The sequence below is a fragment of the Prosopis cineraria genome, unplaced genomic scaffold (assembly GCF_029017545.1).
Source record: "Prosopis cineraria cultivar Desert tree isolate PC_DT_omini unplaced genomic scaffold, ASM2901754v1 PC1, whole genome shotgun sequence".
NCBI lineage: Eukaryota > Viridiplantae > Streptophyta > Magnoliopsida > Fabales > Fabaceae > Prosopis > Prosopis cineraria.
The window spans coordinates 41,477,084-41,489,311 of record NW_026555332.1 but is presented as its reverse complement, the minus strand read 5'-3'; the positions used below and the strand labels follow the sequence as shown (position 1 = coordinate 41,489,311).

The window sequence follows — 12,228 nt, the reverse complement described above, 5'->3', positions numbered from 1 at the left end:
AAAAAAAATTAACACTACAAAATGGCAGTGTTTTGGTGCCTAGCACCACAGGTGAGCTCTGAAAGTGTGAAACCGAATCCTGCAACGTCAAGCGAAGCCAGTGAACGAGGCATGAGAATCTGACACGTGGCAAATGGCTGTGACCGATGAGTTGATTATGAATTAATGTGTAAAAAATACGGTAATTAGAGGATGAGAAATAAAGTAGAAGAGTAGTCCTAAATTTAAGGGGAACGCGAGCGTACCAATTGGATCGACTAAAAGGGACGGTGTGGCCCCCCATCCTCGCATCCCTTCCTTTGGCGCAAGCTTTTGTATTTAAAATAAAAAGAATTTCCAATATCACATTCACAAGGATCTGAAGACCACCACCATTCAGAGAGCGAGCCAGCGAATCCACATATCCAAAATATGTCTTGGCAATCTTACGTAGATGAGCACTTGATGTGCGATGTCGGTGATGGCCACACCCTCGCTTCCGCTGCCATTACGGGTCACGATGGCTCTGTATGGGCTCAGAGCTCTAATTTCCCTCAGGTCCAATGCTTTCTCTCTTTGATCCTCCCTTTCTGCGCTTCCTTACCAGATCAATCGTTTCCTTCCGTTTTCATTTGTTATGATCGTCCGTTCTGCTACGTCCTTGTGTGGTTTTGGTGCATGCGCTTGTTTCTGAAACTGTCCCGACTGTTTTCCTCCCTGTTTCGGTGTTTACTGTTTTATCTTTGCCATTCTTCGACCAATCACCCGTGAGTTGTCGCAATGTGGTTGCATTGTCATCTCTGATTGGTTTTAGATCGAGTGTCTCGTCAGTATCTGACTCTTTTCGTTACAGGATCGCCGGATCTACGATGATCATTGCAAGGGCATGCATTTTCCCGAAATCAGTTTTTGATTGACGCTTCTTGAATTGTCTCTTCTACTTTCTATGTTTGACTGAGCTGATTTTTCATTAGAGATTTGAGACTCATTTACTCTCATTATCTGTACCACTCGACGTTGCTCGTTCTGATCGCTCTGCATCTAGAGTTTACGAATGCTTATGAAATCGATATTTCCGGATGTCAAAATCCATCTATTTAGGCTCTGAGAACTGCATCTCACCTTTGACTTCCTATTTCCTATTTCTTATTCGTATCATCATATGCAGGTGATGTTTGGATTGGTGCATTCACAAATTTTATCCAAATTTATCTTTCACCTTGCCTTTTCTTTTTTCTTTTTCGCCACAATTTTTCACCGTGTCTTATTTGACTGATGATGCAAGACTGAGTTGTCTATATTTGTGTCTTATTTCGTGACAATTGAGCTTTGAAGTTCTGATCCATCGTAATATATATATAAATATACATTTTTTTTTTCAGTTTAAACCTGAAGAAATCAAAAATATCATGAAAGATTTTGACGAGCCGGGTCATCTTGCGCCTACAGGATTGCATCTTGGAGGTAACAAATACATGGTAATCCAGGGAGAGCCCGGAGCTGTCATTCGGGGGAAGAAGGTAAAATATATCATAAAAACTGTCCAATCTCAAAGCAAAATTTTTCGATACAAGATTCATGGCGCCCTTTCTTAGCATCTGCCGGTTCAGGACACGTACCTTGGAACTGATGAATGTTTCCAGAGTTTCAAAAGATGCTAATACCCCCCCCCCCCCCCCGGCATGCCTTTCAGTGACAATAATCTTGCGTGATTCAATATACATCAACTCACGCAAGTACCTCTTGAAACGTGTGGGTGGTCGCTTAACTGGATGTATTCTGTTAATTGTCCTTCCATATCGTCACGTGAAAGTCAATTTCGACTTTCTCAGTTTAAAGAACATTTTGTGGATCATGAACGTTACATATGATATGAGACTTTTACCTTCGGCACCTACAAGATCTCAGCAACCAAACGGTTAACTTATTTACCTGTTGGGAAAGACCGTGTTGATGCAGACATTCTCCGAACTTAAATAAGTTGTCTGTCCTTTTCATTGCTCTCTTCCATTCTCTTACAAATGATATGAAGAGAACAAAGATTCATTTGAATGAGGGAATATGTAACTTATCTTCTTGATTCAAAATTAGCATCGTAATGACATATAATTCTCAGTCCCGGCATTAAACTCTAGAAATTCTCCAAAATTTGGAACTTTCTGTGTGATGAACATCTAATTCAATTAGAGAGGAATCTACTAGCTGTTAAGTAATTTTCCCTATATATTTTGTTTAGTATGTTTTTTTTTTTTTTTATGGAACTGAATTTTGAGTGTGGTTTGGGCAGGGATCTGGAGGCATCACCATAAAGAAAACTGGGCAAGCTCTAATTTTTGGCATCTATGAGGAACCTGTCACTCCTGGACAATGTAACATGGTTGTTGAGAGGTTGGGAGATTACCTCGTTGATCAGGGTCTGTAGACCAGGATCTCCCGTGATCTGGATTTCGAACGGCTGTCTTTTTGGCACCATATTTTTTATTTTTGAGTTTTGCCACGCACCAAGATCTTCTACGTTTCACCTCCTTAAGTTGGGAGTTGTTGCAGATAATAACCACGTGAGAATTTAACATTTATCTGTTGTTTGAATATTCTGATTTTATTCTGGTATTTACAACAATTCGTGTGACTGCTAAGCACCTGAATCTCTTCCCTGTTTCTCCTGTATGATTGACATTTCGCTACAGAAAGGGCTCATCATCGATAATCACGTTTAGTTGCTTGACAATGGATGATTACTTGGTTGGTGGCATTTAGTTTATTCTAATAACATACTACCTCCATTTCAACCAAAAGGGAACAGAGATAGCCCTCTGTCTGGTAGGTACGAGACGGTCCTGATGAAACAACTCCTAGAAATTAAGTATTGAATTTTTTATGAACAAGAAGAAAAAATCAATGAAATATATTTAAATCATATGAGCTACCTACAAGTTACTTTGGGTTCCCAATAGATTTAAACTGATTGTATGCTTATATATTGATGCAGGAATTAGTTAATGAATCTGGCCATTTAGCAAAGTAAAAGGAAAATTGAATTGAGCAAAGAGAAAATGAAAATAATGCCGTGACTAATAATTCTTCAAAACTGTTCTTTTCTTACTTTGTCCCACCCCTTTTCAAGCTTTTCTTAAATTTTTTACCATCACTTTTTTTGTGGAGTTAAAAAAAAAAAAAAACTTCAGTAGACCATGCAGTTCCGTTCTTTCATTTCATCTTCTGGTTCCACAATTGCGCCCAAGGGCGTTGGGAGTTGGGACTATCGTTCACCACTTTTACTCGAGAAAAGGAAAAGAAAAATGAAACACAGTTAAAAACAAATGAATACGTCCAATGCAGCTAAAATATGGATGCACCCATACATCTCTTCCTTTTCATTCAACACAATTTTGAAAAGCATATTTTCTCTTCAAGATCTCCCCCTTTTTTTAGAAAGAAAATTTTGAAGCAAAAAACGTGGGAGTCCCACATTTTTTCCTCATCTACTTCCTTTCCTTCTTATAACCTCATGCTATCCGTCCAAACTGTATAATTTTCTTACTCCTACACTCCCTTCCTTTCTCACTACTTCAAGCCATCCAAACAGTATAAACTTTACCTCCTTTTTAACCTCCTATTCTTCTCTTCCTTCCTGCTTTTCGCTCCATCTCTTTCTATCTAAACATAAGATTAAAGTTTCAACTAGAAAAAATGGGAGTTGGCTTACATATTCTGGTAGCCATGAAGAGGCACCCTAATATTTTTTTTAAAAAAAAAAAAAAAAAGCAAAAGCCTTGCATACAAAATTAAATTACCAAAGATGTCAGTCATGTTTGCCACTTTCGACCAATCTCTTGGCATACAAAAACTAGCAGCAAGAATGCTCTACAGCTGTTAAATCTTTTTTCCCATAACAGCAGAGAGAACAAGTAGTAGTTTATAATTTTCTCAAGCATCCAAGAGAAAATGTATGTTTCTGAAATCATTACCTTCCCCCCACTTGGAAGTCAAAGCAGCACACAGCTCAACAAAGCAAATCATGCTGCCCCCTTCAACTATCAAGCTTTTCAGGCTCCCCCACCACTCAATTCAAGGAAGAGAATCGTTGCAAGAAGAAAACTGAAACCCCACGAGGTTATTTCTCTCCATGAAGATGATGGAGTTGAAGATATCGCTGTTGTGTTACTTGCCATTGTTTTGTTATTTCTGCATAAAAATAGTGAAAGAGGGCATGCATGTCAAATGTGGAGTCTCATGGCAATTGCACGCATAATTCAAGCCCAACTTGAATTGTCAAGTATTGAACTTACCCAGCTCTTGTGTAAATGCAGTTGTCATAGCCTGCAAAAGTGATGATAAATGATAAATTGTCTACAGAAATATTTTGACAAGAAACAAATAAATCGAACAAGTTTCACCACAGACTACTAAGTCTCTTTCAGTGAGACTAGATGACAGCAGGAAGCTAAAGAAAGACTTCAACAGAATTCCTGTATACAGGGGGCCACTTTATATAGTCCACCCAGGCCTAACTCCTCACACTGTTAAGCTAAGACTCCTACTAACTAGTACTACCATACACGTGTATCCCTATCTTTCTCAGAAACGTTTTTAACATGCTCAAATTCTCACAGATATTTCAGTAAATAGTTGCAATGACAGGCTTGCTCCCAGCCAGCACCCAAGCACACCCAACTACAAACTAAAATTTTTTCTAGTGTTACAATTTTCAATTTGACTAGCTTTCTAATGATAGCGTTTCTTTAACATGCTCAGATTTACAATTACATGGATGTTGCAGGATTATAAAAGCATCCAGCATACCAGACCACAATGTCAAACAAAATATATTATTCTTGATATTACTTGCGGAGTTAGATATCGATTTTTTATTTTTATCTTTTTTACCAGCAAGTTAGATATCAATTTGACTAGACATATCAGTGTAAGCATGTGCAAATAGAGAAAAAGCCCATAGGTTTCAATGAACGGGTATATAATGATTCCGGAGCTAACATGTATTTCACAAACACAAACAACAAAAAAAAGAGTTAAAAAAAAAAAAGACAGAGAAATGAAACGCAGAATTGGTGGTTGGGTTGCTATGAGCATACTTGGATCTTTGTCAACTTTTACACCTGTCCCGCCAAAACTGCAAGCAACATCAGAAGCTCCATTTTGCTGGTAATAGCTATTAAAAGCATAAGAGGCATGGGAAACTAGATTATCTGGCTCAAAACACGGCTGGCTTGGCTGGATAGCAGTACAGTCCACATTGCCAGGACCACAAGCCCAATCTATGGCATTCTGCAAGTCAATTTGTGAGGCCTTACTTGAAGCAATACACCAAGTTGTACCATTTGATCGGGTTACATTTGCCTCTGTTGTCATATCAATAGCACCTTTTCCAGTGAAATCTAGGTTATACACACTTGTCTGGTCTGGATAATATAATCCCCAATTCCTCTCAGATTCCAAACCAGGTTTTCTGTTTTCATTGAACAGTGAGAAAATGTAGACATCTAGCTCCTCTCCAGGCTTCGCAGGAGTACCGGTGTTATTGATGACATGCCTTATCAGATTGGTATTATATGTCTGAGCATTATCAGGAGTAGCAGCAGTCTCCTTAGGAGAACCTTTGGAGGGCCAGCCTGTTTCAGTGACCATCACCTTAATTGTTCTGAAATTTAAAGCCATCAGTGCAAAATAAATAGCATCAACCTGAGCATCAAACATGTTTGTGTATAGCAAACCAGTGTTTGGATCAATTACTTCGGAGGATGATTCAAATAGTGCATAATCCAAAGATACTTTTCTTGGGGAATCTCTGTAAGCATAATAAGGATATATATCAATCATAAAAGGCGACTGATTCTCAGCAAGAAATTCCAGCATTGGCTTCAAGAAATATGCATGGCTGCTATTAAAGGCCCCAGCAGAAGGTGGGAATGATCGGGACAAAACCCCAAGGGAATGGGTACTGGAAACTTTAATCCTTTTATGCAGGCCAGCTTTCTTGAGTGCATTGAGGACATTTTTCATGGCAGGTACTACAAATGCAGAGGCATTGTTGGGGGCTTCAGTGACTTCCAATCCAACAGTTATGTACGTGATCTTAGTGGCTGGGTAGTATGGAAGGATACTGTTTTTCAGCCAAGTGTCTGCGTTTGATTGAAACTGCGAGAATGCAAGTAAATCTGAATTCGAAACCCCAACCATTAGTTCAACTCCAGTGTTAGCAAAGGCCTTGAGAACCTGTATGTTAGAATCATAGATCCTGATGTATTTAATTTTATGAAGTTGAACCAGCTGAGCCACCTTATCAGGTGTAGGGAGATCATCAGCATTTCTTCCATAGCAAACCCCAACAAAACTCCCAGAGCAACAATCTGACAAAAAATTTCACAATCCTGTAAATCGTGCTAATTGATTGTATCTCTGAGATAGCAGGGTGTGTGAGAGAGAAAGAGAGAGTGAGAGAAGCCGGGGGGGTTGCTTTTGTTGCAACTCCAATCCAAATTAAAATTCTTAACCAGAAGAAACATGTGCATATGTTGTGGATACAACCAAATCAAAATTTCCATACTTGTTAGTCTACGTATTGTCAGGCTTCCTAAGTAGCGACTTAAAAAATGAGCTTTAGAGGCAAAACTAATCACATTATCAGTTAATAACTAATTTTTACATACAAACTAAATAATCTAAGTGGTTGGTCGGCTCAACATATGAACTATGTCATATAATAAACTGATTACCCACTTCAAGGGATTGACGTCTAGGAAGATCACTATATATCTTCTTTCAATAATGAAAGTATTCTGCCCTCATTTTCCAAACCTTCCTCAGTTTGTTCGCACGTTGCACCCCTCTCAGACACATCCAACATTCATCGGATTCATAAATTCACAAATTATAGAAGGTAAAGGTTCAGAAAAACATCCTCCATAAAGAAATATCCTAGCGTTGAAGACCTAAATATTACAGTTCAGTTGCTCGCCATAAACAATCTATCTACTATACATACAAATGTAGTTGCACTGCCATTAATTGGCACATCTAACAAAACACATGAAGTCTCTACAGGAGAAAGGTGCGTATGAGTGTTCAAAAATTTTCAGATTTTGACAGAAAAGAATGGGCATGATCTAAAAGCAATGTGCATGTTTAGTATACATAACTTTAATTTTCAGAAGCTAAGCTGAGCTCCGGGGAGGGCAAGAACTGTCACTGCAAAACCTGGCGGAAACAATACAGTTCGAGAAAGGGGCATATATCTCACAGCAATATGCATATTAACTTTAAGCTGAGCTTCAGTGGAAAAAGACTGTCATTGCAAAATCTTGCAGGAACAGTACAGTTTGGAAAAGGGGAAGGAGCACCGATAATCTTGCATGCAATGTTCGAAAGCTTTAAAAGCAACTTTCAAAAAACATAAATTAGTGCTACAAGGAAACGGCGATCTGATTCAGACAAAAAATCGCCCGAATAAAAACCCAGAAACTGAAAACTAGAAGTGCCCGATAACCAAAACACATTCCCACCAACGAGACATACACTAGCTGGAGAAAGAAAGAGGTAGATGCGATTAAGGAAGGAATGAGCACAAACCCAGAAGCATTAGCAGAAGGAAAGCCGCAAAGATGAGTCTGAGCCCCCTCGCCATTATTTCCGTCTCTTCTCTTCTCTTCTCTCGCCTCTAAGGCAACAAGGGCCGCAAGTTCACTTCTTTCTTCTTTCTTCTACTTATTATTGCTCGACTCCGCAGAGCTCCAACGTTCCAATGCCAGAAAAGCAACGGTACTGTCCTTCTGTCTTTTTACTCTACAAGTGGTTCGAGAACAGAGACCTCCTCTTAGCCTATTAATTAACCTTTTGTTTTGTAGTCGACCAATGGCCTTGTATTGAGGAACAGCAATTCAGAGTGTCAGCATAAGCCATCGAACCTCAGGTTTATTTATGAATTTTGGTTTAGAGGCGCTTCTCGATTCCGGAATTTGGCATGTCTGTCCTGTTTCTCACTATTTTTATGCGCCCATCTGCAGCAGGAAAGGGAAAGGGCCAGCAAAAAGGTTGAGGAGCTTAAAGGAGTAACGAGCCTCGTCCTCCAATTTCATTTATTCCCTTGGCCCCTACGTATATAAATACACACACACTGTATTTTTTTTAACTAAATTCTTTATATTAATAAAAATTTATTATTTAATCAGAAACACTTAAAATTATAGCAATTTCCCAGTTTTTTAATAAATATTACAATTATTAACATAGTAATGAATAAAGTACATAATTAATGTATATTTTCTTATTTAAATTAGGAGTAAAATTATTCAATTACTCAAAATTATTATAACATTTTTTCTATTTAAAGACAAAATAAATTTATGAAAAATATATTATATATATGAATTGAGAGAATATTTATTTTATGTGAAAATGAGGAGCACCACGGACATAGTAGAGAAAAATTACATTATGATAGTAAAGTTAATTAATTAAAGCTTCCGTCGACAATGTCCTGCCTAGTATGATTGATTAGGGATGCATTAACTGAACTGGGATATGGAATCTGAGAGAACTGAGAAGCTATCAAGGGATTGTAGATGCTAATGATGGCCAAGTCAAAAGCTTTCCTTGGGCTAGAGAGAGTGCAGGGTGGGCCTCCGGCTACATCAACCATAATTCAATTTAAAAAAAAAAAATGTGCACGAATATTTCATTATGAGAGGCAATCACAAACCTATTTCTCACAACCATTTTCGCATAAACTGGAAAACTGAACCGTTCCACACTTTGTATTCGATAACACAAAACAAATGCCAAAAAGCTTCATATCGAGTTGATATATTATGGAAATTAGGGGGGGGGGGGGGTGTTCTTTTTGCTTTTGTCCTTGTCCCGCGTCATTTAGTCATTGCTGATCTGTTCGCTTCCAGTCTTATGATAGTTTTCTTTGCTTTTGCCTTTCTCTTGATTTGTTTCTTTCCTTCAAGACAAGATATTTTGCCAAATTTTCTTTTTTTTTAGTAAACTGTCATATTTTCTTAAAAGTTTTACATAAAAAATTAATTATTTTAAGGTTAGTAACAATTAAATGAAGGCCTTAATTCACTTGTTATTAAATTTTATAATAATTAATTTTTTTATGTGAGATTTAAATGTAATTTTTTTTAATTTCTTTAACCGCCTATCATTTTTATTCTCATTTTGAAAAACCCCCTGAGACAGCGGACCATCCATATTCCACGTGCACTTCACGTGGCTTGTGCACATGTATTCTTCTATCAATTTTACTCGATTACACTAGACATGAACACTTGATAAAAATTTAAATATTACTTTATTATATTATAATAGACTAGCTCATTTTTTATTGATTTTATTACAAGTATTTTGAATTTCAGTTCAGTAAGAATCTGAGGATTGTGATTCAATTTACAAATCACAGAAGCATCTGGGAAAAAAATTATTCATGTCTTTCTTCTTGTTAAAAACTTTTAAAATATAAGCAATTGAAAAATACAAAAAATAAAATAAAAATAAAAACAATTGCACGCACGTGTTTATCTTGTACTTATCCATTTGAAATAGGGCTGTTACCGGCGCATCCGAAGACAAGCAAAGATCCTGACCATGGATGGTAGGCTAGGGAAGATCTTCCGATTTAAATATTTTAAGTTGCAACCATTTTTAATTTTCATATTTAAACGTTGGTAAAAAAAAAAAACATCATACTTAAAAATATATCCTCAACAAAATCTAAACAACAGTAACTCAATAGCTATACAATGCATCCAACTTTTAATCCTATTCTTTAAAAAAAAAAACATAATTTTAGATTCTTATGATATTTTGATATAAATTCTTACATTTTTTATATATTTTAGATTTTTATATTTTTATTTTTTAATGTTTTAGGTTCTCTTTAATGTTTAAGATTCTTCAATAAAGTAGGGGGACCTAGAACATAAAATAAAAAATATAAAGGCTTAGAAGATTAAAAAAAGAGCAAAAACCTAAAATAAAATGCTTGTAAAATGTAAGGATTAAAATTATGTTTTTTTTTTTTTAATGATACAACATCATGCAGAAAATTTTTGCAACATAAGCCCACATGTCTAACACTTGTCCCTAAATCTCATCGTAACACACTAATTTTTTTTTAAAAAAATAATTTAACTCAACTATATTTGGGTTATAACCACCCAACACATTTTTATATCAATAATTTTAATATAAAATATTTTAGAATTGGCTTCAACTCATACAATATAACATTTCAGATAAATTTTTACCTCCCACGTGCCATTAGGCTAAATCACATTTGTCCATCCTTATACTCCCAACAAGTAAACTAAATCACATTTGTCCATCCTTATACTCCCAACAAGTAAAATAAATAATTTAGTCAATTTTTCAATACAAGCTAGTTATTTGGCCTCATAATCATGTCATTTTAACCAATCCAAAGTAAATCAAATATTAAAATTACAGTCATCCAAATTGTATCAAAAATAGAAATAGTTTAAAAGGCATGATTACATTTATATATTCATATAATTGTCAATAAACAAAAAGCCCTAATGTTGGCAATATAACACATTATAAATCATAAATCAAATACCTAAAAGAGATAGTGGATCTATGCCACTAAGCCTTTGAGACTCCTTCATGTGTCACTCGTGGCTCTTCTCCTGAAAATTGTTAACCACATAATAAGACTCAAAAGTCCCAATAACCAAAGCCAATTTATGATAGTGTGTACAAACAGTTAAATGTGTGCTTACTAAGTGGGAATAAAAAATAATATAATTCCAAAAAAATATAAGAAATGTTATAATATATATAAACAACTATCCTTATATCCCTCCATTAACCTCGAGCCGTAGCCCTCACTTGATGCTAAATTATCCGGCCAAAGATAGATTAGCCCGAGCCCTTACAAGCCACCTATTGAGCTCCAATAGGGACGTACCACGTGGCACATAAATACAAAATAACAAATCTCCCAACACCTCCCACAATAATCAAACAAAATTCATAACAATATTGCACAATTATATAATATTACAAAATTCATAATTTTCTTAATAATCACCCAATTAACATGAAGTAACACTAATCACAAATTAAAAGCATGGTTACCTTATAGCTTTTCAATAAATTACTTCTTGCAATTTCTCTCCCACCACAATCTTCACCAATAACACAATCTACAAATAACATGTTATTTATAAATATTAGTTTCAATTATTGAAACTAATAAAATAATTCTAATAATAGAATTAAAAAATATAACATAATTCTTAATCTCAATCTTAAGTAAAATTTTTAACTCCTCTTTTAATTATTAATAAACATTAAGAATCTAAAAATTAATTTCTAAACTAATTTCTATTATCAAAATTTTCTTTTTATTTTATAAATTCGCACCTAAAATATCTAAAAATTAAAAATTAAGTCTCTAGCTTAGAATCATAATCCTATAGCCATAATAATTTATTTCTCATCCCAAATAATCATCTAAACCTCAATAAATCAACATATATTTTCAGATCTAGTTTAGAATTTGATCCATAAGCCACAAATTCAAAGATCATTAACAAATTTATACTCTAGAACATTTATTATACTACTAACAACCTCAAAAATTATATTTATTCAACATAAATTCATCCCTCTTCCAGATCTTAAATTTTCTACCACCACAAAATTAGAAACCAAAGAGGAAGGATGACTAAGAAAATTTTTTAAAACATTTACTTAGTCTTAAAAATCTTAAAATCACACCCTAAATATCCTATTAAAAATTCTTACCTTAAAACCTAACACCAACGAAACTAGACACTCTCTCTGCCTCAGCTCGCGCACAGGAAAAATAAAGAAATAAAGAAGTGAAGAAAGAAGGAAGGAAGTGAGTTTTTATAAAAAATTTAGTGGGTCCCATATTTTTTTTATTATTTCTTCTTCCCTCTTTCTTCTTCTTCTTTTTTTTATTATTTTATATGATAATTGCATGAGAGGAAGCCAAACTTTCTTCTTCTTCTTCGTCCCCCCCTTTTTTTTTAATACTTTTTTCTTTTTATTATAATAATAATAATTTAATAATATTTTTTATTATTTTTTTTTAAATTTTTTTAATTTTAATTTAGAAATATATCTTAAGTTAGATTTAATAATTATCTCCTACTAATTTATTTCCTCTAAATATTTTTAAAATTTTTATTAATCTAAATTAACTATTAAAATTTAAATTGGGATGTTACACTCATC

General features: G+C 34.9%; 2 protein-coding genes across 2 annotated transcripts; one reads left to right on the top strand and one right to left on the bottom strand.

Moving 5' to 3' along the window:
- The first annotated feature begins 309 nt into the window (after window positions 1-309).
- LOC129314223 (profilin-4-like) lies at window positions 310-2,689 on the top strand. Its single transcript, XM_054957588.1, has 3 exons — window positions 310-537; window positions 1,362-1,499; window positions 2,267-2,689. Exons 1-3 carry the CDS (start codon window positions 412-414, stop codon window positions 2,399-2,401), a joined length of 399 nt encoding a protein of 132 aa, XP_054813563.1. The 5' UTR covers window positions 310-411; the 3' UTR covers window positions 2,402-2,689.
- Window positions 2,690-3,313: 624 nt separating this feature from the next.
- On the bottom strand, window positions 3,314-8,054 carry LOC129314213 (glucan endo-1,3-beta-glucosidase 13). The gene is made up of 4 exons (XM_054957576.1): window positions 7,567-8,054; window positions 5,073-6,347; window positions 4,269-4,299; window positions 3,314-4,164 (listed from the first exon to the last, which is right to left on the bottom strand). The coding sequence occupies exons 1-4, from the start codon at window positions 7,619-7,621 to the stop codon at window positions 4,026-4,028; spliced, it is 1,500 nt and encodes a 499-aa protein (XP_054813551.1). The 5' UTR covers window positions 7,622-8,054; the 3' UTR covers window positions 3,314-4,025.
- Window positions 8,055-12,228: the final 4,174 nt, after the last annotated feature.